Source organism: Hydra vulgaris, chromosome 08 (assembly GCF_038396675.1).
Source record: "Hydra vulgaris chromosome 08, alternate assembly HydraT2T_AEP".
NCBI classification, from domain to species: domain Eukaryota; kingdom Metazoa; phylum Cnidaria; class Hydrozoa; order Anthoathecata; family Hydridae; genus Hydra; species Hydra vulgaris.
This window is the reverse complement of record NC_088927.1, coordinates 22,503,870-22,530,432: the sequence shown is the minus strand read 5'-3', so window position 1 is coordinate 22,530,432 and position 26,563 is coordinate 22,503,870. Positions and strand designations below refer to the sequence as shown.

General features: G+C 28.1%; 1 protein-coding gene across 2 annotated transcripts; it reads left to right on the top strand.

Moving 5' to 3' along the window:
• Window positions 1-583: 583 nt before the first annotated feature.
• On the top strand, window positions 584-3,091 carry LOC105844026 (uncharacterized). 2 transcript variants are annotated; one of them, XM_065803251.1, is made up of 2 exons: window positions 584-722; window positions 1,862-3,091. In XM_065803251.1, the coding sequence occupies exon 2, from the start codon at window positions 1,945-1,947 to the stop codon at window positions 2,869-2,871; it is 927 nt and encodes a 308-aa protein (XP_065659323.1). In that variant the 5' UTR covers window positions 584-722; window positions 1,862-1,944; the 3' UTR covers window positions 2,872-3,091. The 2 variants fall into 2 exon arrangements, with proteins under 2 accessions (XP_065659323.1, XP_065659324.1); XM_065803252.1 differs by lacking the exon at window positions 584-722 and adding an exon at window positions 1,687-1,751.
• Window positions 3,092-26,563: the final 23,472 nt, after the last annotated feature.

Genomic DNA, 26,563 nt, shown 5'->3' with positions numbered 1-26,563 from the left:
ATCAGCATTAGTTTATGATTTATTCATTTATAAGTAAAACTTTCAAATTTACACAAATAAAGTCAAACTAAAAAAAATTATTCTCGGCAACAAAAAGACAAATATATTTTTTATCTTGAAAATTGTTAAAACTAAAAATACGAATAGTTCAACCAAATAAACCAATGTAACTAAATCATCATCACATTACTACCTTTTTCATTTGCTAAGCGTTAATGGTCATTTTGTAAAAATCGGGCTATTTACAAAATGACCATTATTCCATAATTATAATTATCATAATAGTTAGGCAGAAATAAAGATATCGCTCGTGCAAAATGAAGCCATTTTTATTTCTTTACAAAAGCGTTTAGTTTGTATTCGATATAATAATTCTTCCGCGTTACTTTTGTTTTTGTGAATAATTTAAACTTGAGAAACTTATTCTCCCCTTTTGAGTTTTTGTTTTTGTTAATTATTTAAGAATAACGAATAACAAAAAATGCAATGACTATTTCCATGTTTTTAAAATAAGATAAAAAGAAAATTTGAATAATGTATAGCAAAACTAATTCAATAATTTTAATAATTTTTATCTTTACGTTGAGTTATAAATAGATTTTAAAGCGTTTTTCTACAAGGTGGAACTTTTGGATTACAGATTTTGATACCTAGATCACGACTTTTTCGTTTTTTTAAGTTTCTTTTATAAACCGCTTAATTGGTGTGGCTTTATTTAGTTTGTAAGATCATCTTTTCTATTCAATAAATCTTGTTTATTTTGTTTGTCTTTTTTTTGTGTGTGTGTTATAATAACTTTAAATTTGATATATATATATATATATATATATATATATATATATATATATATATATATATATATATATATATATATATATATATATTTATGATACACATACGCATGTTTATATGGGTCCATTTTTTACTAACCGAGGAAGTATCACATTTTCAAGTTTGCATTTTTCTAAAATATAATAAAAAAGAAATAAAAAGTTAATTAAAACTGACTTTGCTTTTACCTGCAGTTCCAGGAATTAGCTGGGTGCAAAATTTTATAATACAATCTTGGTACTCAAAGTTTTCTTTAAAAGTTGCTATTTATATTTAGCTTTAGATAATTTCAAGAATCTTTTAAAAATTAACTGATTGCCATTATTTATATAGTGACTAAAAAATCGTAACTATATAAATAATAGCGATTACTTAATTCCTGGTAATGTACGTAACAGTAACTAATATACTACATATCTCTAGTTTAGCTAGTAGGAACTCTTTAAGTACTCAACATTATTACTCAACATTGTACTTATTACACTTACATTCACATTGCATTTAGAAACTTACGTATATACCGCATCAAGAAAATTAAGTTAAAAGCAACCAGAGACATAAAGAGATGCAAACTCATGACCCTTTCCACAAATTGAAACTAGATAACATTTATCTCACAAGTTTTATTTTAGAAATAAACTTTAGAGTTAACATTGCTAGTGAAATAAAAAAGAAGACTGTCTTACATCATCACAATAAATAAGACAGTTTCATTACAATGTTCTGTTAAAATTTATTTTATTTAGTCGTAAAGTAAAAAAAAAAAAACTCAGTGATTCTGTCAGCAGATGGTTTTTTATTAAATTTAATAAATTAATTAAAGAAACAACAATTGAGAAAACATGAAAATCTTTTATTTTATGTTAGTAGTTAAAAATAGCTGTTTGTAACCAAAGCTACCAAAAAACATACTAGTTTCGGTAAACAGAGGTTACCTTTATTATAAATAAATGTCAGGCGTGTTTTTAAATATGTTGTATAGATTTATAGATCATAGTTTTTTTAAATAACCTGTATCTTTTTCATTTAGATTTCTGAATTCCAGCGCAGTTTATAAATTTAATTGAGAGCTGTTTCATTAAAGGACAATATTTAATCTTTAGCAAATTTGGTATGAACGAATACATTTTAAACAGGAGTTTTAAAACTCAATCAAATCAAAAACAAAGTTTAATTTATGGAAACGAAAACGAAAGCGAAAGTGATGAGCTCTCTATAGAGCTCAAAGAAATATCAGAAAAATTACCACTAATGAAACGATATGGTCAAAGTTATGATCAGAATACTAGTGAAATGCATACTACTAACTATGTCCCAGTCACAATGATAACGGAGTCTAATGTTGACATGACTACTTTTGAAAATAATGAAGGACAAACAAATAGCGTAAACACAATGAAACTTTATGAGCATACAACTTTAATTGATCCACAACATAATTTATTTTCTAATAGCGGTTGTGAAAAAAGCAACAATAATTATACGCTACTCGATTTTATTACAGCTAAAAAAAGTGTCTCCAAAGAAAAAATTGTTCTAAGAGACTGCAATATTAACATTAACGGTAACATGCCTTTAGTTATGCAACCAGTTTTTCAGAGTTTTCAAAAACGAACACTTGTAAAGCAAAACACGTCCAAGTTGTCGATGCTACGTAAATTTTTTAGCGCAGAACAAAAAGATTCAAAAGAAAGTGTAGAATTGCTGCCTAATTCAGAATTTTCATTACTAACTAGTCCTTTTCAAGCATACTTTCCAGGGTTGATTAAAACGCAAGAAATCATAAAAGAAAATAATGGCCTTTGCGACATACCCAGCTTATCGAACTTATCAAATTTAACAAGCACTTCTGACAAGAAGAAAAAAAAATCACTTGCAATTGTTCTGCTGGCTTTAGCAATTGATGCAGAGTTAGACGAATCATTTTTTAAAGCAATTGAAAAATCCGAACAGTTAATAAAACTAATGAGAACGATAGCAAAAACGAACTTATCTCGAGATGCTTTTCAGCTCTTGAAACGCTTGTCTACTGATTTCTAATGATTTTCAATTAGAATATGAAATTATTTTGTTAATGACAATCTTGTTCCATAAAAATAAATTTTTTTAACAATAATAGCAATATAGTTATTTGATTAAGAGAACATCTTTTAAAATAAATCGAGACAAAGACAAACCGAGGCAAAAAAGTTTTTGTTTTGGGGCTATAACAAGAGTTTAATATACATATATATTTTTTAATTTTCATTAAAGCTTTGATACGCAAATGTTTATAAACTATGGTGCTTATGACACACAAATTGGATGACTTCAACATAATGATAGTGAAAACCCTTTATACTAAACTTAGGCTAGCCACAATAAATTTAAAATCATTAATAATTGGCCATTGGTTATCTATAACTGGCTAACTGTAATCTATAGATTATGATTAGAATCACTTTTTAGTTTAACTTTTTATATGCAATCTTTTATTAATGGTAATTTATTGGCGTCATTTAATTTCTTTTTTCATTTCATTTTTAAAAACAATTTTTGAGCTTTAATAAAAACGTAATAGTTTAGCTTTGTTATTGCAGTACTACCAATGTTTTGCGGAGCTAAAAAAATAAAGCAGTAGACATAAATAAATAGAGCCACACGTTTAACTTTAAATATCTTCTTACTTATAAGAGCCTAATAAACCTATAGAAAAAAAAAAAAAGTATAATCTGTCACTTCAATTTTTTCTATCACTTATTCATTTATCTATAGGGTGGTGTATCAGATTTACTTAAAACTTATAATTTTATATATAATTGTCCAACTTTGTTAATAAATTTTGCGCACATTTTATAAACACGCATACATATACCTACATACATTGTGTATGTAGGTAGGTATATGCCCGTAGGAACAAAAATTATATTGGGGGAGGGGGGCAGTGCTAGATTATGGGGCTCGAAAAGAGTTTTTAAGACTTATTTTTTTTTAGCCATTTTTTTAGTCAAATTTTTCAAAATTATTTATAAGAAAATTATTGGAGGGGGGGAGGGGCAAATGCTACTGCGACCCTTGCGGTTGCTAAGGGCCTGGCCTGACACATACTCACACTTACATACATACATACATACATACATACATACATACATACATACATACATACATACATACATACATACATACATACATACATACATACATACATACATACATACATACATACATACATACATACATACATACATACATACATACATACATACATACTTACATACATACATACATATATACAACATACATACATACATACATACATATATACAACATACATACATACATACATATATACAACAGTGACGGGATCAGTATGTTTTGGTGTTTAAGATTATAGTAACTATACACCAACTATATATATGCTAACTTCCAGACATGGAGCAAACTCCAAACATTTGTATATTTATACTTATGTCAAATGATGGTGCTTTGCAAAAAATTGCGATGATTGGAGGCCGAACATGAAGGGCAACAATTTGATAAAATATTTTTTGTACTATTCTCAACTAGACTTATATTCATCGATAAATTTTAAGTTTCATAGTATTATCTCTCAGCGTTTAATAATTATGACCATATAAAGTTTTAACCCCACTCAATTTGAGGAGGTTTCAAATTTTATATAGTCATTGTCTCAAACACCAAAAAATGCCAGATCCGTTACTGATATACATACATACATACTTAATTTTTACTCTTATTTTTTACGAATTCTTTATTAATTCAAACAAAATTAATGATTATTTGCTTTTTTTATTATAGTTTATAGGAACATATATATATATATATATATATATATATATATATATATATATATATATATATATATATATATATATATATATATATATATATATATATATATATATGCATAAAATGATATATAATATTGATATAAAACAATAAATTTATCCTTAAATTTTCTACTTTTCTCATTCTGTCAACTTTTCAATTGCCAAATTCTTTTAATACTACTGATTAGAGAAAAGCTAACCAGCTCCTTTATTATTTTGATAGTTACTAATAATTTTCCTATTTTTCAGAGCAGGTAATTCTAAAAGTAACAACCAAGCAAATACGTAATGCTTTTAATTTTTTTTTCTTTCACATAAAAAAAAATTAAATAAATGCAAATGTACAAAAATTTTCTATTTCACAGATTAGTTGAGGTAAAGGTAACATATCAGAATAAACCAAAACTATTTTAATCAGATTAAATCATAACTCGTTTAATCTGATATATACTGATAATCTGGTACCTCCAAAAAGCTCTGCACGTACACGTACGCATAGGAGACACAGAGTACACGTAGGAGATCCCTTGATGGTTGATGCTTTTGTTGATTGATGGTTAATTCTTATAATGATTGATTATAGTACATATATTGTTTTATAATAAATTTTTTTACAAACCCTGATATAGTATAATGATATAAATTCACAAACCCTAATTTTGTGGGAGTTTTTCGGAACAAAAAACAGCCACAAAGTTGTGAAATTCTTTGAAGTTTTCAATTTTTAAAAATTAAAAAGTAAGTATTCTAACAAATATTTCTATAATATCATCCAAAAGTTTATCTGCTGCAGTTTGCATTTTCTTTGTTTGTGCACCGTGCAGCCTGCAACTGAGATATTTTTGTTTCATTGTTTTAAATTATAACCAATGTTACATTTTATATTAAAAGACGCATAAAAAGCACTTTTTTTCCTGTTTTTAATTCAAATTTTTTACGAGCATTACAGGTATTTATTATAGTTACAAAATTTATATGCATAAGTTTTTATTATAATATATTAACGGAAAGAAGCTCAAAAAACATATATATAATATAAATAATCGCCACTACTATTTTATTGAGTCGGTTAGATTCTTAAAAATGAAATTCTTTTTTAGAAATTTTACAGGTTCCGTTACATTTATCAAGTGTAAATAAGATAAGTTAATGCATATATTTTAATTATTGTCAGTTAATTGTGTGATTTTAGAATCATTCTTTTTTAATAAGAACCAATATGAGATTATTTTATAGCTATTCCATTTCGTTGGTTCTGAATACGTTATACAGTACACTTTATATTTTGTTGATTTTCAGGTAAATTTATAAGTAAACAGTGATTAATTGAACAAATTAAAAAACTTGTTTATTTAACAGAGTGTTATATATTTAGCTAAATATATATTATATAAATATATACTATATATATTAAATACATGCTATATAGTCAATTGAACGTTGAATGCGAAAAGGAAAAACATTTGGTGATCTGTGATTACTAGCGAATCAATAAAAATTACCTTTAGCATCTGTGGGAATAACTTTAACAAAATTTAAAAACTTAACAAAAAATTCTTTATGATCATGGGAGGGTCAAGCATAATAGAAAGTAAAGAACACGAAGAAAAACAACAGCAATTTAAATAGAATCATTTTAAAGATTAGCACAATAAAATCAATATTTACGTGCATATTGAATATTTACGTGCATATTGAATATTTACGTGCATATTGAAGGCAGGTTAATAAATCTGTAGAATAAGTATTGTTTTTATATGTTAACTTAATTTAATTAAAAAAAAAATTTTTCTTTGTTATAAAAAATCTATTAACTTTATAGGTGAATAAAATTGGAAAAAAAGTGTAGGAACTTAGGTCGGGCTACCCCTCCCCCCGCCTTTTCTATCCCCATTGGTGCGATCCTTGAAAAAAAAAAAGATCCATCAGTAACAATGAAATATATATTTTAAAATCAAGACATGCATAGCTTCTTCTTAATGATCAACAGTGAAGAAAAAAAATTAAGACGCTGTCTTATTTTCAACAATCTACTCCTTATTTGATTAAGCAAATTTGAAAACATTAGGAAGTTATCAAATTTCAATGCTGAAAAATAATTCCTTTAATAAAGAAAGCTAATGGTGTTTAAAAAGATCCACTGTTAACATGATAAATATAGGATGTATCTACTATAACAACTTTTAGTAGGTTCATGGTTTTATCTCTACCAATCCTAAAAAATAAAAAATAAACATTTCATGACATTCAAAAGATCTATTAGTTGTTTACAAGCAATTTTCTCGTATTTGCAGGAAACAAAGCCGTTGCAAAGATTAAGACAACCAACTTGCTTGTTAAATATTTTTCATATGGGTTTAGTAAGTTTTTTTAAATAATGGAAAATTTATTACCTTTTTTTTTCGATACAAATATCCTGTGCAAGCGCTTTGAAATAATCCAGCCAAATATGCATAAAGATGGGGACACAAAAAAAGTAAACTCTAGTTTTTACGTGAGAAACTTGATTGTATACACTTCATAAATATGTAAAAATAGTTCTTGAAATTAAAGTCGTCTAAAAGCAACTTATTCTTACAAGTGTTTAAGAAGAAATCAACCAAGATTTCTTACCTTAATTTAAGCAGCTGAAACTGTTTTAAGCGTCTTAACTTTTAAAGTAGCAGTGAAGCGAAAGTAGCTGCGAAGCGAAAGTAGCATCAGAGAGAGACTCTAAGCTTTATGGTCTTAAGCAAAGAAAGAAATCGTACTTCTCCTTATCGTTTATACAGCTAGTGCAACTCTATACGAACTTTTATCTCATTAAAAATAATAACAATTTGGTTAATGTAATGAAGGTTCTTGCGAACAATTTAGCTTTTTTAGATAAAAAGTCTGGTTAAAAAATTGCTTTTGTAAAAAAAAATAAAAAATCCTTTCTTTTTCTTACTTTAACTTTTTGAACACTTTATGCAAAGTAGTAAACCCTAGTTATTATTCTTTGCATTTCAAAGGTTTTGTTTTTAATCAATTGAATATTGGTAAATAAGTTTGATTCAATAACAACAAAGTTTTTAATTTTATATCATATCACACTTTATTTTATATTTCTAATATTTTATATTTTATAATTGATCTTATATACAAAAAAATTCGTCTTAACTACGAGAATATTCGTCTTATGTACGAGAAAGTTCGTCTTATTTACGAAAATACTAGTGGTGTTTTAAAAGAATTTTATTCTTTAGATCAAGAGGTTTCAAACAGAATTGCTAAACAGTGAGCTAAAGTTTTAAATGAAATAACTTTTAACAGATTTGTTGCAAGTGTAACGCAAATTGCTGCAAGTATAATGCAAGTTGAACGCAAAACAAGCTCTACGTTTAACTTGTATTTAAATGTGTAGTTTAAAAATACATGTTACGCTTGAATTATCATTAATTATAATGATATTTATTGTAATACTATATTATTATTAATTAAAAACTTGTATTAGATGTTTCTCTAAATTGAGTCTCTAGATTTTCAACTTATTTTTTCTTAGCACTATTGCTTATTTGTATTAGAAGCGAAAGTATTCACCAAACAACTATCAAAAATATGACTGTTACAATTACAAAAAGACTTTTTATTACGTGTAGCATTTATAATATGATGCAAAAACACTTCTATGGTAGCTTTTTTGAAAACGTTAAATAAAAAAAACTTTTTGAAAGGGTTCATATAGCTGAAGAAAAATACATAGTAATACATGTTAACAACTGGTTTATGGAATTTAAAAGGTCGAGCCAGCTGAAATTTTTTAATTACACCTACAGTTGTGGCCAAAAGTCTGTTGTATTCGTGTTTTTTCAACAAATTTAAAGTTTAAATGGACACAGTGTCTCTAACACATCTCACAGTTTATCAAAATAATGTTTAAAATTACATAACAGTAATATTGTTCAGTTTTACATATCACTTATATCTGCTACACTGTCCCTTAATCTTAATTACTTAATTATTCAGCAAATCTCGCTGGCATAAAATAACGAGATTTTTACAAACATCAACAGTTACGTCTGTGCACCACACATGTGTAATAATGGCACAAAGATCATCTAAATTTGATGGTTTCTCTTTATCAATCTTTAGTTTCATTATATGCCACAAGTTTTCGATGGGGCTAAGGTCTGGGCTCTGCCCCGGTCAAGGAACTAGAACCTCAACTCCATGATCCCGAAGCCAGTTTTTTACTAAAGCTGCTTGATGGCAGGGAGCACCGTCATGCATAAACAGTTTGCGTTTGTGAATCTGCATAATTGTCAAAAGATTTTCATCCAGTATGGTAATATATTTCTGTGCATTCATAAAGGTATTTTGTGGGAGAAAGTAGAGGAAGCCTCAGTCAGACGCTGAGAAGCTGCCTTATACCATTAAGTATGCTGCATGTTTAACAGTTCGTATGCAAAACTTTGAATCAAATCTTTTATTGGCAGGGCGGCGCACATATTTTAGTGCTGCAGAAAATTCCACATTTCACTTGTGTAATGTTTGAACTTCCTGCAAAAAAGTAATTTATCACGTGCGCTCTTCTTCGATAACAGCAATTTTTGTGCAGGTCAGTACGCTTTTAGATTAAAAGTGTCACTTAAACGCCGTCGAATGGTTCTTGCACTAACTCTGTGTGGCAGTTGACTAGCTGTGGCAAAGGATAATATCATTACATTCTTCAACACGTGTCGTTTAATCGCTCGATCTGTAGCAGGAGTTTTAACCTTAGGGTGTCCGGTTGGACGTTTTGATTTCCCATCACCTGTCTCTTGCCAACATTTCATTATCAATAACATAACTTGCTGGGAAACATTAAGATGTTGTGCCACAGCTGCTTGTGTTAAACCCGAGCTAACTAATGCTAAAATCTGACCACGTTTTTTAGGTGAAAATTCCATTTTTGGTATGAAATTATTGATCTAAAGTAAATAAAAAACACAACATAAACAAAGAAGAAATGAAACTATTTCATTTTTTTAAATAAAATATTACCTCAATAAGTTCAACCAATAAAAGCTACAGCTTTTTGGTTCGTTTCTAGGTTTTCAACAAGCTTAAAACAGCACCATGACGCAAAATGCAGTTATATTTGAGCAAACAACAGACTTTTGGCCACACTTGTACTTTAATAAGTTTTGAAAACTACACGTTATTGCTAATCAAGTTATTGTCTACAAAAAATAAGAATGCATACTAATGTTTGAAAACTTCAATTCTTTGAAGTAGGTAGGGATGAAAATATTTGGAAATAATCCAGGAAAATTTACTCAAAATTTTAGGAAATATCATAAAATTTTATTGCAATAAAATTTTTTAAAAATTCATTTTTTGTTTCAAAAATATGTGTTTGACCATTGTACTAATTGGTTTTTAGTTTAGTAGTTTGTTAATAGATGTTGCTTATTATCTTTGTTTTGATCCCAGCTATACCGTGTGAAGTGTGAACTCGTTTGAATGTTTTTGCTTTCAGTGCAAGATTGTCAATAAAATGTCTTATAGAAATTCCAGCAACAGTGTAAAGTCAAACAGGTATATCTACCCTCCTTTTCTAAACAGAAAAGGGATCCAAATATTCCATCTGTTGAAAAGCTAACCAATCTCACACGGATGCCGACAAACCGTCAAATTCTTGGAAACTTCACTTTTCTGTTTAACAGCGAAAAATGGCGACTAGAACGAATCAAAATTATGATTACGGATATAGAATTGCTCTGAAGGGAAATTCTAGACTTTCCACTATTATCCAGCTCACTCATCAGAAAGAAGCTCAAAAGTCTGATTGATCTATATTACAAAAACAAAAAAAAACCGTCTGATAAATTCACTGCAACACTTTCTCAGTTATTTGATGTCACTAACGTTAATGGAGAATGGAAAAGCACGGAGGATAAAGAGCTCTACCAGAGGCAAGTTAAGAGTGGAGGAAAGATTGGTTATTCAATGGTCAAACAAGCCCTTTTGGAATCAATCCACCCAAGAAAACGAATCCGACTATCATCAACTCAACCTCAAGCCAGCTCTTCTTAATCCCAGCCCACACAAACACATGAAAGTGACTCAGAATCTTCGGATTCTGAAACCTCTGATTCTTCACCCGAGTTGCCAACCACTTTTTCCACGTCATCTTCTCCTAAATGCAAACCGAAATACCCAGATCAAGCACTACAACAGCGGGTTTACTAGTACTGAAAAACAACATTTCTACACATAAAGCATATGACGTTCTTGCAACCATTGCTGAACATGGTCATGATATGCCGGTTCCAAGTCAGACGGGTGTCTGGAAACGAGTAATCTCTGAAGACAGAAAATGAAAACCAAAATTGTTCGAAAACTTCAAAGTAAAGAATCCTATTGTCTCCAGTTTGATGGTAAAAGAATGCAAGGGGAGAGTATCAAGTCGTTCTGCTGAAAAATTTGACAACCGAAATCAAACTCGGTATTCTTAAATGTGAGAGTGGTTCTGCCGCGGCCATTCACAAGGAACTACATCAGCTAATTGATGAATACGATGGTTGGGAAAATATTTGCATAATAATCTGCGACACGACTGCATTAAATACTGGTCGTTTGCACGGGATTGTAACGCTCATACAGGATGATGTCTTGAGCAAGGGCTTTCAGAAGCCACAATATATTGGCTGTCAGCACCATGTGCTTGACCTCTTTCTGAAGCATGTCATGGATTTTCTTATGAGATGATTTTAAGTTCTTATATGATCTATCGTCATTACAAAACAACTTCACGTTGGTCTAGAATCAGCTGGAAGAAACTCCCAAATTTACACCAGGCAAGATAGAACTCACGTGCGATATATGCTATTATAGCATTATTTCTGATACCAGAGTGGCGCAGTATCCTCGCTCCAACATGCGACTTCATCTGCTACGAATGGGCAAATGCTTGGTTCCATTCGCAACACTACAATTAAGCGTCCTTCAATGAACTGTTTACCTCATCCATGAATATAAAATGCAAGAAAGCAGTTAAGTGTTTGGAGACACATTGGTCAGTCGAAGAGTCATTAATTGACATTTCCAGATCTAACCAAATTGCTGAACGTGCTGTAAAACTGATGGAGGAACTTCATGCGAAATCAAGAAAAATTGAATTTTTGAACCTGGAGTTCATAGCAAAAACTATTTTTTAAACATTTCTTGTACATTTTGGACAAATGGCTAGCTGTTCTGTATCTTATTTGTTAATAAAAGTTACTTAGCTACTACTATTACTCTTTTGAATAAAGCAAAAAACACATGTCATTTAAAAAAAAAAATTATTTTTTCAATTTTTTCTTTCGAAGAGGAAGGAGGGAGAAAGGAGGAGGAAGGGTAGGGGGATTTAAAAAAAAAAAATCAAAAATGCAATTCTTCAATTACTCATAAACTTTCCTCGATTGCAAGTGATTTCATAAAAAAAATTTTTTATGTTATCACACTAATATATATATATATATACATATATATATATATATATATATATATATATATATATATATATATATATATATATATATATATATATATATATATATATATATATATATATATATATATATATATATATATATATATTTATTTATTTTATATGTATTTTGTTTATAATTTTTTTTGTTTGTTTATGTATGTAAAATTATTTTTTATATATACTAAAAAAAATTAAACTGCCATTCTTAATTATGAGTAACAAAGATGCAAGTATAGTAACAATCAAATGATCATAACTTAAAATAAAGTAAGTTTAGAATCATTTCATTAATAGATCTTTTAATAAATGTATAAAGCTATTTCTATCTAGGTTATTTCTATTTCAGCTAGCTATTGTTCTACATTGTTTATACAAGAAAACTTCTAGTAGAAATAACTTTGTATACATAATATTGTGAAATGATTTTTTTTTAGCTTAACTGGAAGACTTTATTCAGTAGTAACAATCATCAATTATAATAAAAATTAAGAAAGCAACTGTACCTTAAGTAAAAAAATACAAAAAATTAATTTCACCTTATAAAAAATGGAAGTTATAAATATTGACAAACCTAAATCTTGGCTAAAGAACTAAAGAGATAAAGTGATTCAGAGTCTTCAAGTTCCAAACTTTAAGAATCAGGTTGTTTTTTTAAATTAAGCTCATATATGCGAGTTTCTTAATAATTTTTCAAAAATGGTGTTATTTAATATTCGCAACTAAGTAATTTGATGTAAGTCTATATAAAAGATCGGAATGTGCAATCTTTAGTATTTGTTTTTTAATACCAATTTTTGAACGATAAGTGCAATATATCACAATTGTTTGAACATTAGAGAAGCAAGTCCTAATATTACAGTGCAAAAATTTTCTAAAAGTAAGTTCATCTGTTTTTATTTTAAATTTTAGTTCAAAAATGTGTTTGTATTTTTAACAAGTTAATAAATAATACACAAAACATATTTTCAACAAGTTAAAGAAAACTTCCAGAGAAGCATCGCTGCAGTTTATTGTTATGATGAATTGCCATCCAGTATTAACCCTATTAGTGGAACACGTATGTTTATAAATGCTACCTTTTTATTTTTCAAAAGATGTTATGGTATTTAATTCAATTTTCAGTTTTCCACAACAGTTTTTCATTAATATTTTACTCTGTTCTAGTTTTTTTTTATATATATAATAGGTTTTCAATGTTTTTATGGAACTACCATGCCTAAAGTCTGAAATCAAAAATTCTTTATCTGCAGTGGATATCGTGGAGGAAAAAAAATGCGCTTGAAGATTCATTATTTTTTTATGATAAAATAAATGATATAACAAGTTTTGATGAAAGTGAAATAATTTTAAATAATAAAGTAAAGTTTTATTTGTTATTATATTCTTGCTTACATTTATGTGTACAAATTTTCTAAATAAACTAATATGCGATCAAACTAAGTATATTCTATGATTTTTTCAGCTCTTTCTTAGCTTCTGCTAATAATATTTTGGATAAAATTATGTCAAAATGTGTTATGACATTGTTTAAGAAAGCTGGAACTTATGGAAAGAAATCATTTAAAAAAAACTTGATTGTGTAGAGTAATTTAAAGTAATCTTCAAATAAATGTGGTGTGCATGTCGTTTATATTGTTCCTTTTATATGCTGTGTGAAATTTTACATTTCTTTTTTCTTATTATTGTTTTCTTATTATTTTTCTTATTTTGTTGCATTTTTTTATATGTAATGCATGAAAGATTTATATGGTATTTTTCTTTTTAGGGACATTAGTGTCACATACAGCAAAATACGATTTGGTCAATAAGTTAATAGACGATCGTTTGATGAGAGCTCTAATAAAATAACATAAAATTTATTTTATCTTGTTTTTGTATGCTTAAATTGTAAATAAACGTAAAATGTTTAAAATTTTAGTTATTTATCCGAATCTAGGCTGTTAGACCTTAGTTTTCATTTTTTAAAAAGGTTTTAATTTCTGTATAACATAAGCTATTTACTTAAATAACTTATACGTAAAAAAAAGGTTTTTAGGAACAACGTTAAAAACGATAAAATGTTTCATTTAGACTTAACAAAAACCAATAAAAAACGTTCACAAAACGTTTTTAAAAAACGTCCGGCCACCGTTTCATATGGACGTTTTTAAAAAACCAATAAAAAACGTTTTTACGGGACCATTAAAAAACGTTTGCAAAACTTTCTTGTGCCTACTGGGTAGAAACAAAAATAAACAAATTATATTAAGTATAAATGTGTGTTTCGATAACATGTCTTTTCTTTCATTATTCTTAGTTTTATAAAAGTGTAAAATGCTATAATGATAAGCAAAGTTGTAAAATGCTATAATGATAAGCAAAACGAGTAAGCAATTGCTGAAATTAACTATTTGCGGCACTATTCCGTTTTTACTATTTGCGAAACTATTCCTTTTTTCTATTTTCGACACTATGCATTAAATTCATATGAGACACTTTTTCTTTTTTTTGCGACATTAGACCTTTTTAATATACTCGACACTATTCTGAAGTTAATTTTTCGACACTATTCCTATCACCCGTCTTAAGACAAGAACTTGCTATTCTGATATTTTAAATATTCTTTCCCTGCCAAAAGATTTAAAACAGATTTACTTTTAATGGTTACTTAATTCAATGCATTGTCATTTATAAAAATTATTATCACAGGTGGCAGTTTTAGCTCGTGCTTGTGGCAGCCACCACAAAAAAAGTATGTATGTGGCAATGATCAAACTTATCACATTTGTCACATCACAAACGATTGGGAATGGTCTGTATAACTGACTGTAAGAAACAAAAACAAAAAAACAAAAACAATTGTATATATATATATATATATATATATATATATATATCGATATATACATATAACTTATTAGAAAATCACTTGACAAAAAATTTTCATTTAACACTGTATTACATGTGAGTGTTTTTAGTTTGTGGCAACAACCCTAAAACAAGTGTGGGCGAAATCATGATAAAGAAGTGTGAACAAAAAGGAATGCAAACAAAATCGTTGCAAAAGATGCCGTATAAAAATGGAAATAGGACTAACTCATGTTCCAAATACGCAAGTATACACCTCTAGATTTTTTTCAATGTTCAATGTTCTGCTTTTTGATTTGGTCAGGAGTCAGCATAATAATGTGAAAGATTATCATAACTGAAAATAGTTAACTCCGCAGTTTTATCGGAGATTGATTAAAACAAGCTGGCGTCTTGAGTATCAATCCTGTTAAAAAAAGATAACTATAATCACAATAAAACGTTATAAAAATATTTTTAGTTACAGTTCATTTTTCGTTTTATGTATTGGTTTGTCTTTTGATTCGTATTTTGTAAAATGTCACTTGTTTGTTAAAACTATATCAGAAATAGAATTTTTGAAGTATAACTGTAGTTTTTCAAAAACAAGTTAAGGACTTTTAATAATTGTTTTTAAATATGTTAATTATTGCAACAACTGCAGCCACTGAAATTTGTCGTTCAAATAGTTTTTAATCAATATTATTTAAAAATATCAATGTAAATAAGTACTATATTAGTACTAACAATAAGTATTAAATCGCAACTAAATCCCTAGTAAATTGGTATTAAACCAGCGGTGCTTATTAAAAACTTATTCACTGTGACAATTCAATCAATGTAAAACAAAGTTTACAAAATTACCGTTGAATAAGTACTTTGTCACCACTTACGATTAGTATTGAACCACTAATAAATTACCAGAGATGCACGCGTAGGGTGGTAGACACACTGGGGTTGCGATTGAAGTAAACCTTGACGCTTTTATTGTTAATTTAAACTTAAATGAAGAAGTCCATCAAGCCTGTGTTAATGACAATGGCAGCAACATTCTTTTAGCTGCTTAAGAAAGTGATAAAATTAATTCAGAATTACGCTGCAATGATCACACAACCCAGCCAGTTATTCTTAAAGCAATCAAAAATTCAATTGAACTTTCTAAAGCAATAAAAAACGGAACAGCTTTAGCATTACACTCATAGAAGTGTTATCCAATTCCAAGTTTTTTACATGCTTGTGAAGAACTTAGAATTAAGCCCAGGTACTTGATTATTCCATGTACTACACGATAGAATTCCGATTACATGTGAAAAAAGTTATTCCCTGAAGTCAAAAATGCAATCGAAACACTTCCAAAAATCAATGATGAGTTTGAAAGGTCATGCCCCTCAGATTATCAATGGAAGACATGAGAATACAGTATTTCATATCTTTAAAATATTTACAATATTTCAGTAACTTTATCAGTGATAAATGACCAACAATCTAAGATATGATACCTGAATTATATTCATTGCACATGACAAACACAAACAACAAGAACATTTATAAAAATGCTGGTTTAGGAACTGCCAATTAATCAGCTACTCAGCACTATTAAGAAAGATATTCTCCTGATAGTGCTGAGCAGCTGATCAATTGTTTCACAAATTTTTTAAACCCACGTTACAAAGACCTAAATTTGATTAAATAAAAGAAGCAATTTTGACTCAGAAAAAATGGAAAAAACATGAAAAAGCTTTAATGAGTAGCAGCAAAACAGACAATGAAAGTGGTGAAAGTTAATTACCACGAACTGCTTAGAAAAAGACTGAAACAAGATATTTCAGCACGCAGTACTTCAACAATGACAGCTTCTTTTATATATATATATATATATATATATATATATATATATATATATATATATATATATATATATGTATATATATATATATATACATATATATATATAAATTTTGAAGTTGTAATACACAACTTATATATTTATATATATATATAAATATATATATAATATATAAGTTTATAATATTAAATATAAGTTTATAATTATAATGTATATATATATATATAAATTTATATACATATAATATATAATATTATATGTATATAAATTTATATATATATATATACATATATATATATAAATTTTGAAGTTGTAATACACAACTTCAAAATTTATATATATATATGTATATATATATATATATATATATATATATATATATATATATATATATATATATATATTATATATATATATATATATATATATATATATATATATATATATATATACATATATATATATAAATTTTGAAGTTGTAATACACAATTTTATTAAATTATGCACAAAAATATCTTTGTTTTCCAGCAACTTCTGCATCTTTAGAGAGAGTTTTTTTTACTGCTGGTAACGTCGTCACTGCGAGAAGAACCACGTTTGCGGTTGAAAATGTTTATATAAAATAAAAATATTAAAAAAATAAAATATTAATTTTTAGTTTTCTTTGGTATCTTGAAAAACTTGTAGTTCTAAATTTATTAAATAAATTATCACTAAAAATTTGTTCTGTTTTCAACCGTAACCAAACCGAACCAATTTTAAAAAGTTTTAAACCGGACCAAAAAAAAACCGAGTTGTTGGTTGTTTTTTTTTAAAATTGAATAGAAAAAAACCGAACCGAAAAAAAAAATTTGCGTGGGCTTTAAATTCAACAGTGTCCAAGGTTGTAGCGAGTGATAATTAACAGTGAGTGAGCCACAACTCGCCACAACCTTGAGGTTGTGGTGAGTGATGCCCAAGTTTCAAAAGCAAGTCTCATAGAGGTGCTCATTTAACGATAGCAGCGGAATTTATGACTTCGATGTTAATAAATCTTTATTTTGATTGCTAACTATATTTTTATATAGTTTAAATTTAGCAAAATTGTTTCTTTAATTTTTGCCTTTCATTAATCGTTGTTAAATCAGGAAAAAATTGTAAGCCAGTTTATTTGACATAGAAAAATGCCCCTCCCCTTTGACAATTGGGGTAAAAATTATGTTTATTCTCGAACAAAGTATTTTTTTATTTATTTTTTATTTAGGTAATTTAATTTTTTAGGTAATTTTTTAGGTAATTTTAGGTAATTTTATATTTAGGTATTTTAATTTTATTTAGGTAATTTATTTTTATTTAGGTAATAGTATTTCTTACCCCAAGAAATCCTTGCGGTCTTATCGTAGAGCATTGCGGATAAGCATTTATTTGGAAGTTCACGTCTCTTCTAACCGACGTCGCAAAACTTGCATAGAGGTGGGGTTTGAACCACTAATCCTTCGTTTCTAAGGCAAGTGCGCTACCACTGCGCCACGGCTGCTATAAATTTATATGTATAAGCTTTCTACGGCACAGTACGTCATTATTATAAGCAAAAAACAGGATAAGACAATTTTATAAAATTTTGAAAACAAGTTATCATAGTTGCAACTTATAGTTATAAATACTCAACAAAATATCAAAAAAGGTATTTTTCTCAGAGATTTTCTAAAATGTTTTAACTTGGTTCACAATAACTTACAATAAAATTGTCCTAACACCTGCCTAAATAAAAGATAAAGTTTTACCTACTTATTATAACTATTTAAAAAATAACTTCCTTTTTTATGAAAAATTCCGAAATTTCCCATAATGAAAATTTCCGGGAAAATTTCATCCCTAGATGTAGGTCTCACCGATGTAAATAAGTATCGCTTCGTTAGTACAACTAATCACCGAGATTTTTTTTATTTCATTAAATTTAGTTAACTTTTTAGATTGATGTTATTGATTTTTTTAAATATTTTGAAAAATATTTTTTTTACAAAGTAATTTAAAAAAATATATATATATTTTTTCTGCTTTAAAATAGTATATATTTAACCTGAAAAACTGTAGAACTCTAACGACTAAACTATATGTTTAATTTAATAAAAACACTGTGGCTAAAGACAATAGTTTATTTTTTTAATTTAATTACTTAAAAAAACAAAGATACGATAAAATATTTTTTTTAATCACACTGGGAGCAAGTGAACCCACCTGCAGTATTACAAATAAAAATTTGCTTTTTTAATAATTAGTTACTTGGAAAAAACAAATATAAATGGAAATGAAATTTAAATTTTATTTGATTACAATTGACTTTTTGAAAAGTTTTATCAAAAATATTTTATCAGAATGAAATGTTTAATAAAGAATATTTTGTTTTTCAGTTTTAAATATTGATCACAAGTTGCAATATAAATAAGAATTGAGAAAAATCTTGAGTAGTTCATTTCAATTTTTAAAAATAATTGTTGAAAGTTATCATAATGTTATTAAATTTTTATACAGAATTCGTCTATGGAATACTTTTCCTCCATTCTTCAGTTTCAATTTTGGATAAGGAATCAAAAATTGTAATAATAAAAGATTCAAATTCTAATTGGTTTCAAAATAATATCAAAATAACAGATTTAAGTGACTATGTGGATGTTAGCAATCTTTTTCAGAATGAAACCTACAAAAGTGAAAAACTTATGGCATTCACATCGTATAATTATACGACGTTGATAGAAATAATATTATATTTGATTCTTGATCAATCGTTTCAATCAAAATTTATTACAAGTCAATTGGCATTGCTTACTGATGTTAATGAAGAATTGACATCTATAATGTCAAACATTATTGTACCGTATAATAACGTATTGCTTTTCGATTGTAATAGCAACAATTATAAAATGACTTACGGTAGTAACTCAGTAGGATATTATTATAATTCTCACAAAGATTCATTTATTGAGATTGTGGTCAACTTTAACATTACAAAATATATTTTTGTAATTATTGCTTCAGATGTAGATGAAATAGAAAATTATGACATTTTGTCATCTATGAAACAATATGTAAACAGTACTGAGTTTTGTTTTGTCGAATATACTGTTTACTATGTAAATACATCTTATATGACTGCTATTGCAAGAAAGTTAGGTCCGTATGTTAATGATATTTTTGTAATTTTTAATTCAGCAGATGGCTTTTTGAGGTTTTTTCAAATATGCACAGAAAACAATGTAACATTTGGTAGGGTGATTGGAAATACCATATCTGATAAGTTTTTTGGAGAAATATTAAAATATTTATGGAGTCTCTCAAAAATGGATACAGAGTTTACCTTTTATACTCAAACTTTGAACTCCATAAGAAATATAGCGTCAAACAACATTATCAGTTTGATAAGCTTAGTCTACAAGGGTACAGAATACAGTGATTTTATAAATGGTTACTTTATATTTTACAAAGATTTGTATTTAAATAATAAACTATACTTTTTGTCAATTGTCCCCAACCGTTTTAGTAACTTCCCTAGCTATTATGGGGTAATTTTTCGAATGAAAAGTCAGTTTGATTATGAAGCTTTTGTTACAAAAAAGGAATTACTAACCAAATGTAATATAATATGTCCACCCGCCTACGAACAAAAGCTTTTACTCGTGACATCAAATGAAAAAAAAATGCAAAGCCGCATATGCGCCAGCTGCCAAGAAAATTTTTTTAAAACAAGTTATGGAACAAATAAATGTGAAAAATGTCCTTTAGGTTATACTTCGAATAAAAACAACACAGCTTGCATATTAACATTTGATATAGATTTAACTTTTCACTGCATTGAAGGTATCATAATTACTTTAATAGCTACTATTTCCACCTTAATCGGTTTATTTATAACAGTAACATTTATATTGAATAGAAACTCACCTGTTGTAAAATCATCAAACTTTATTTTTTCATTGATTCAAATAATATGTTACTTGTTAATTTCGCTTCTTGTGCCACCTCTATACATCTCCAACATTGAGTTAACTTGTTACTGTCGAAGTTTTATAATCAGCTTTCTGCTTATTACTGCAACATCAATTACTTACATCAAAACAAGAAAATATATTTATATTTTTAAAAGTATGATTCGCTTTTCCAAGAAAGAAAAATTATTTTCTAAATCAATTGATATTATGATAATAAGTTTCTCTTTGATCGCGCAAATTTTGTTGGCAACCATTTTACTTGTTAAGTCGCCGCCAACTGTTATCTCATATTTAAACTACGAAAAAGAAACTATAACATTTCAATGTACTGGAGATTCTCAATTAAACCCTCAAGTTATATATATTGGTTGTATGTTGCTGATTTGTTCTATTCAAAGTTTTTATGCTCGAAATCTTCCCTCTTACTATAACGAGACACTTTCTATTACATACAGTACAGGAACATCATTTTTATTATTAATTTGTTACTTTCCTCTTTATTATGGTAGCATTGATATCAAATCCAGAACAACTGCTGTCTCAATTTTGATTCAAACAGTAAACCTAATTTTAATGACAGTATTGTTTACACCTAAAATAATTGTAATTTATTTTAAACCTGAAATGAACAGTAAGCGTAGTATTCATATGGAAATGATGAATTATGCTCAATCAACTTCTGCAACCTCTTCATAACAAATATTTAACAGTTCTTCTTATTAATGATGCTATAAAACAACTTTTTTGTTTTGTTTGTTTAATTGCATTTATAGCATAATTATTAGTTATTTTTTTAAAGATTAACTAACTTGAATTGAATAACTTGCATTGAAGATATTTATTTAACAATTGTAAATGCCATGAAAATAATATCAAATACGTCGTGTTTTTCAGATAACCTTGAATAATTTATTCAAATTAAATTTGCTTTACATTGAAACTAAAAGGTATTTTATAAAACTTAGTAAGCTTAGCGATACCTTAAAATAGAAATTTAGCAGATTCTTTAAAAGAGCCGAACACCCGAGTTAAATGAAATAGAATTTTCATATCATTACGTCATCTCGCTGTTTCTATAATCACTTTTTTTACTATTTCTGGAATTTTAACTGACCTGTTTAAAGTTCTTAACAAGTTTCAGGATAAACGGATATTTGATATTGAGCGACATATTGATTTCTCCGAGTTCTTCAAGTGTCAATCCTATCTCGAGATAGCTGTCGACTGCTTTGCTGGTTGATTACGTTAAAGATGTTACTAATTTGGTTTCAGTTTTGGTTTTGCTGTAGTTCTTGATGTCATTTGTAGTTTGCTCTTATGAATCTTTAGACTCTTCATACTTTTTTTCTGACTCGGATTCGAAAGCTGACGTTGTTGCTTTTGTTGAAGTAGGCTTCACGGACATTTTTCTTCTTTTGAATTGATGGATTATTTTTGAATTAGCAGTCTTACCAGTTGTATACCTAAACTGTCTTTTGTTTTTGATCTGAACATAATTCAATTTTTTATCCTCGCTGCAGAGCCATTAACCATCTTTTTTTTTGATGTATAAAAACCTCATTCAATAGATTGTTTTTCTTGGTTGCACACATTTATCGTACGTCTTCAGGACTTGATGCAGTTTTGCCTGTATGATTTGATTACTGCGGATAGTTTAGTTTCTTTTGCCATAAACCTTTTCCTTTTTTGTCATTATGCTTTATTCCATCTTGTTTCTTTTATGGATTCTCTCAGGAGAAGATAAGATAAGATAAGATCAGAAAGAGATAACAACCAGCATTTTGCATTTTGAGTTGTATCCTGCTATTATCCAGTTATTGTTCTTATGCTATTATCCATGCTTATTATGCTATTACCCAGTTATTGTTCTTCAAGTGGAACCAGGGGCGGATCTAGCATTTTACCTGGGTGATGCGAATTTTTTTCATAGAACACTACCCCTCCAACCTTCTCAGGGTATAAGTATAGTCAATTTAAAAAGTGGAGGCACAGAAAAAGGCGCAGCACGGGTGGAGAGGACATGCCCCGGGCGGCTTTTTTTTAGGAGTGACGCCGCTGTTTATCTCATTGAATAATAACTAAATGTGTTTTGTATTGCCTTTGTAGTATCAATTTTTAACAGAAATTTTTACAAATGTTGCCTTGGTTATTTCGTTCATAAATTAGACATGTAATTTTAAGCCTAGTTTACTTCGCAAAGTGCACCAACAAGATGGTAAACCATAGAACTTTGCATTTCTTCAGTATACTACTCATTTTACCTAAGCATGGGCGGATCTAGGGGGTATCTTGTGTTACCCAGGATTCACCCATAATATTCTAAGAAGTTATAGAAAATTCCGTTTCATAATGTAAAAAATACTAAACTTAAATTTATAGTATACTAATATGTATATATGAGTTCTTTAAAAAGATAAATATTGCCTTTATAGAAAAACATACACGGCTTTAACAATGTTTCAAAGACTTTGCTCTCCTCCGTGATGTTTCAAAACGCCGCTATTAATCAGGATTCTTTTTTTAAAGTAAACGGAACCGAAAAAACCGTTTTAATTAATCGTTATTGCAATGTATTTATTTTGGTTGCCGTTATTAAGGCCAAAAAAAATCCCTTTTGTTTCAAAATTCATTTGACCTGAATTTTCGGCAGACAATAAAAAAAAGTTACAGGAACGTTTGATCAAAAAGATTCTCTCGTTCCAATAACGCCTTAATTATTCGTATAAACTTTATACGAATAATTAAAGCTTTATAATAAAGCTTTAAGTAAAATTGAGCTTTAAGAATAATTAAAGCTTTATAATAGAGCGCTAAGTATTCGAATAAATTGAAGTTTTATCAAAAATTAGTTTACAGTAATTTTTTAATACAATTTTTATTATTGTTTGCAACTATGGATTTGTTACTATCCAATGCCATTAAAGCCAAACATTTGCCTGATATTACGACTTACAAAGTGAAGCTTCGTAATAATCTCAAAGATTTAAATTCAAAGTTTCCTGCTGTAAACAAAGATCTTCTTTTATTTTGTTTATAAAACAATAATTCTTGACAAATTACCTTTAGTTAAATATGTTTTTTTTAGTTATATTTAGTTTATATATGTTATGACTTTACAGGTCAATGGAAAATGGTAACTGTCTTTGCAAATCTGCTGCTTTAATCATAAATTCATCAGATAAATCACATGAAATTCTTCGACTAATAACTTCTGTTGAATTGTTTGAGAAAACAACCTTTTTCATCAAGATACCCAATAATCTTAAACCAAGTGGAATCTAAAAGTTTTTCTTCAGTCTCTAGTGTTTTCATGGCATGTGTTTCATTTGAGTCTTCTAATTCTTTTACAGAATTAAATGATATAAATATTTCTGAACTTATAAAAAAAGAAGCCGATAACAATTGCAGAAACAATAAATTTGCTTCTTTTCTTTGTTTAATTGCATTACCTACAGTGTTAAATAAATAAATTCGGTCTGTTTATCCTAAATTTGGACTTACAAAATATAAAAAGTTATTTAATGTGAGTATATACCCACATGGTGATCATAAAACAAATAAAGAAATTCTGAGTATTTTATGGTGTAACACTGATTGTAGCTTTATTTCCAAGGATAAAGATATGTGGTCACCAAATCATTTTGTCCCTATTGTGAAAAGAGAAGTTTAATGCTTAAAGAAATTTGTCAAAAGTGATTTAAAAAGAGGATCGTTAAGTGTTCTATCGCATTCTTCTGTTACCACTAAGGTTCTTGATTTTTCTTGTCAACCTCTTAAAAATCTATTTTTTCAAATAAAAAATCATTAGTTCATTTTCGCATAAAGTTTTTCACATATAATGAAACTAAAATTATAGATTTAAATACTGATATTTTTCCTAATCCAATCTTACTTAATTGTATTCCTTGTGCATCAGATCAGTCTTCAAGACTTCCTTTTTATTATGTTTCTACTTACTATGAGCACGGTAGACATCTATCTGCTGGCAAAGATGATTTAATGTTATTAGATCTAGTTAATAAAATATTTATTCCTAACTTGTCTTTTGTTTTTCCTGTTTCTGGTGAAAAAAAAAAACGATCAATTTTACATAAATGGCTACTTGAATATTCCTGGTTAGCTTACTCACAGATTGAAGATGGAGCACACTGCCTTCCATGTACACTGTTGGGTAGCAGAATTCCAAATAATACCACAATAATTAACTTTATTCAAAAACCTTTTAAAATATAGGGTAATGCAACTCGTGCTTATATGGATCTCAATAATAATTGCCGACTTCATCAAATGTCAATGCATTGTCTGAACATGCTGCAATCTAGATCTAATTCAAAAAAAAATCTGATTGAAGTTGACATTGATAATTTTAGGAAAAAACTTATTATAAGTAATCGAAATAAAATAATTCCAATTATAAAGACAATTATTCTTCTTGGCCGCAACGATATTGCTTTTCGAGGTCATCGTGATGACAGTAAGTATCATCCAGAGATTGGAGAAACATGTAAAGACAACATTGGTATAGATAACTTTGTAGAGCTTTAAATTTTCGTATTGAAGCAGGTGATAAAGTTCTTGAGCACCATATTCGTTCTGCTCCTAAAAATGCAACTTGTATATCTAAAACTGCACAAAATGAACTTATTGAATGCTGTGGAAAAACAATCGAAGAAGTTCTAATTAAGAAAACTAAAAAGTCAGGTTATTTTTTTATCTTGTGTGATGGAGCCTCTGATTGTTCTAATGTTGAACAGCTATTTCTAGTTATAAGATACATTGACTGTGATAATGTTATTTGTGAAGACTTTCTACGGTTTATTGAATGTAAATCTGGTACAACTGGTCTTGGTCTTGCTCAAAACATAGTTTCTGCAATTGATGATCTTGTTCTTGATATCCAAAAATGTAGAGGTCAAGGATATGATGGTGCTGGGGCAATGTCTGGTAAATTAAAAGGTATTTCATCTAGAACTTATCAATTCAAAGGCTATTTTTGTTCACTGTGCATGCCATAAACTTAATTTAGTTATTAGTAAATCACGCAATGTTCAGAGTGTTAGAAATGCTCTTGATCAAATCAAAGATATATCATAAATTTTTACATTATCATCTAAACGTGCCAGCTAACTCAAAAAATTCATTTTTCCTGGTCAAGCAAAATTAATTGATACATGTCGAACTAGATGGGTTCAGAAACTTAAAGGTCTGAATGTTTTTTTTGATAACTACATATCCATTTTTCATTCAATGGAAGAAATGGCATACAATGAAGGTAAGAGTTATAATATTGATACTTCTTCAAAAGCTTCATGTTTTTTAAATCCTTTGACAAAATTTTCTTATATTGTGAGCTTAGTTTTAACAAAACAAATAATGGACTATTTGAATGCCATCACTGTTGTTCTCCAAACTAAAGCATTTGATATATCACAACAGTGTAATGAAATAAATTGTTTGAAAACTCAAATTTTAGATTAAAAAAAAAATATTGGTGTCTATCATAACGAATGGTACTTAATTGCTCTTGACCTAGCTAAGACAATTGATGTTTCAGAAGTTAAACCAAGGTTCTGTGGCAGACAAGTTTATAGAGATAACTATCCCTCTGACACAGTTTCAGATTATTTCAAATATTAGATCACATCTCCTCTTCTAGATCATTTAATTAATGAATTAGAAGATAGATTTGATGAAGGTGAGATGATTGTTTACAAAAGTTTATCTAGTATTTCTGCAACTGTTGAAAAAAAATTTAAAGATAAATGTTTTTGAAAGTCAGATTTTA

What these genes read in the sequence shown, in the direction of transcription:
- LOC105844026 (XM_065803251.1), top strand. Translation starts at nt 1,945, where the DNA reads ATGAACGAATACATTTTAAACAGGAGTTTTAAAACTCAATCAAATCAA.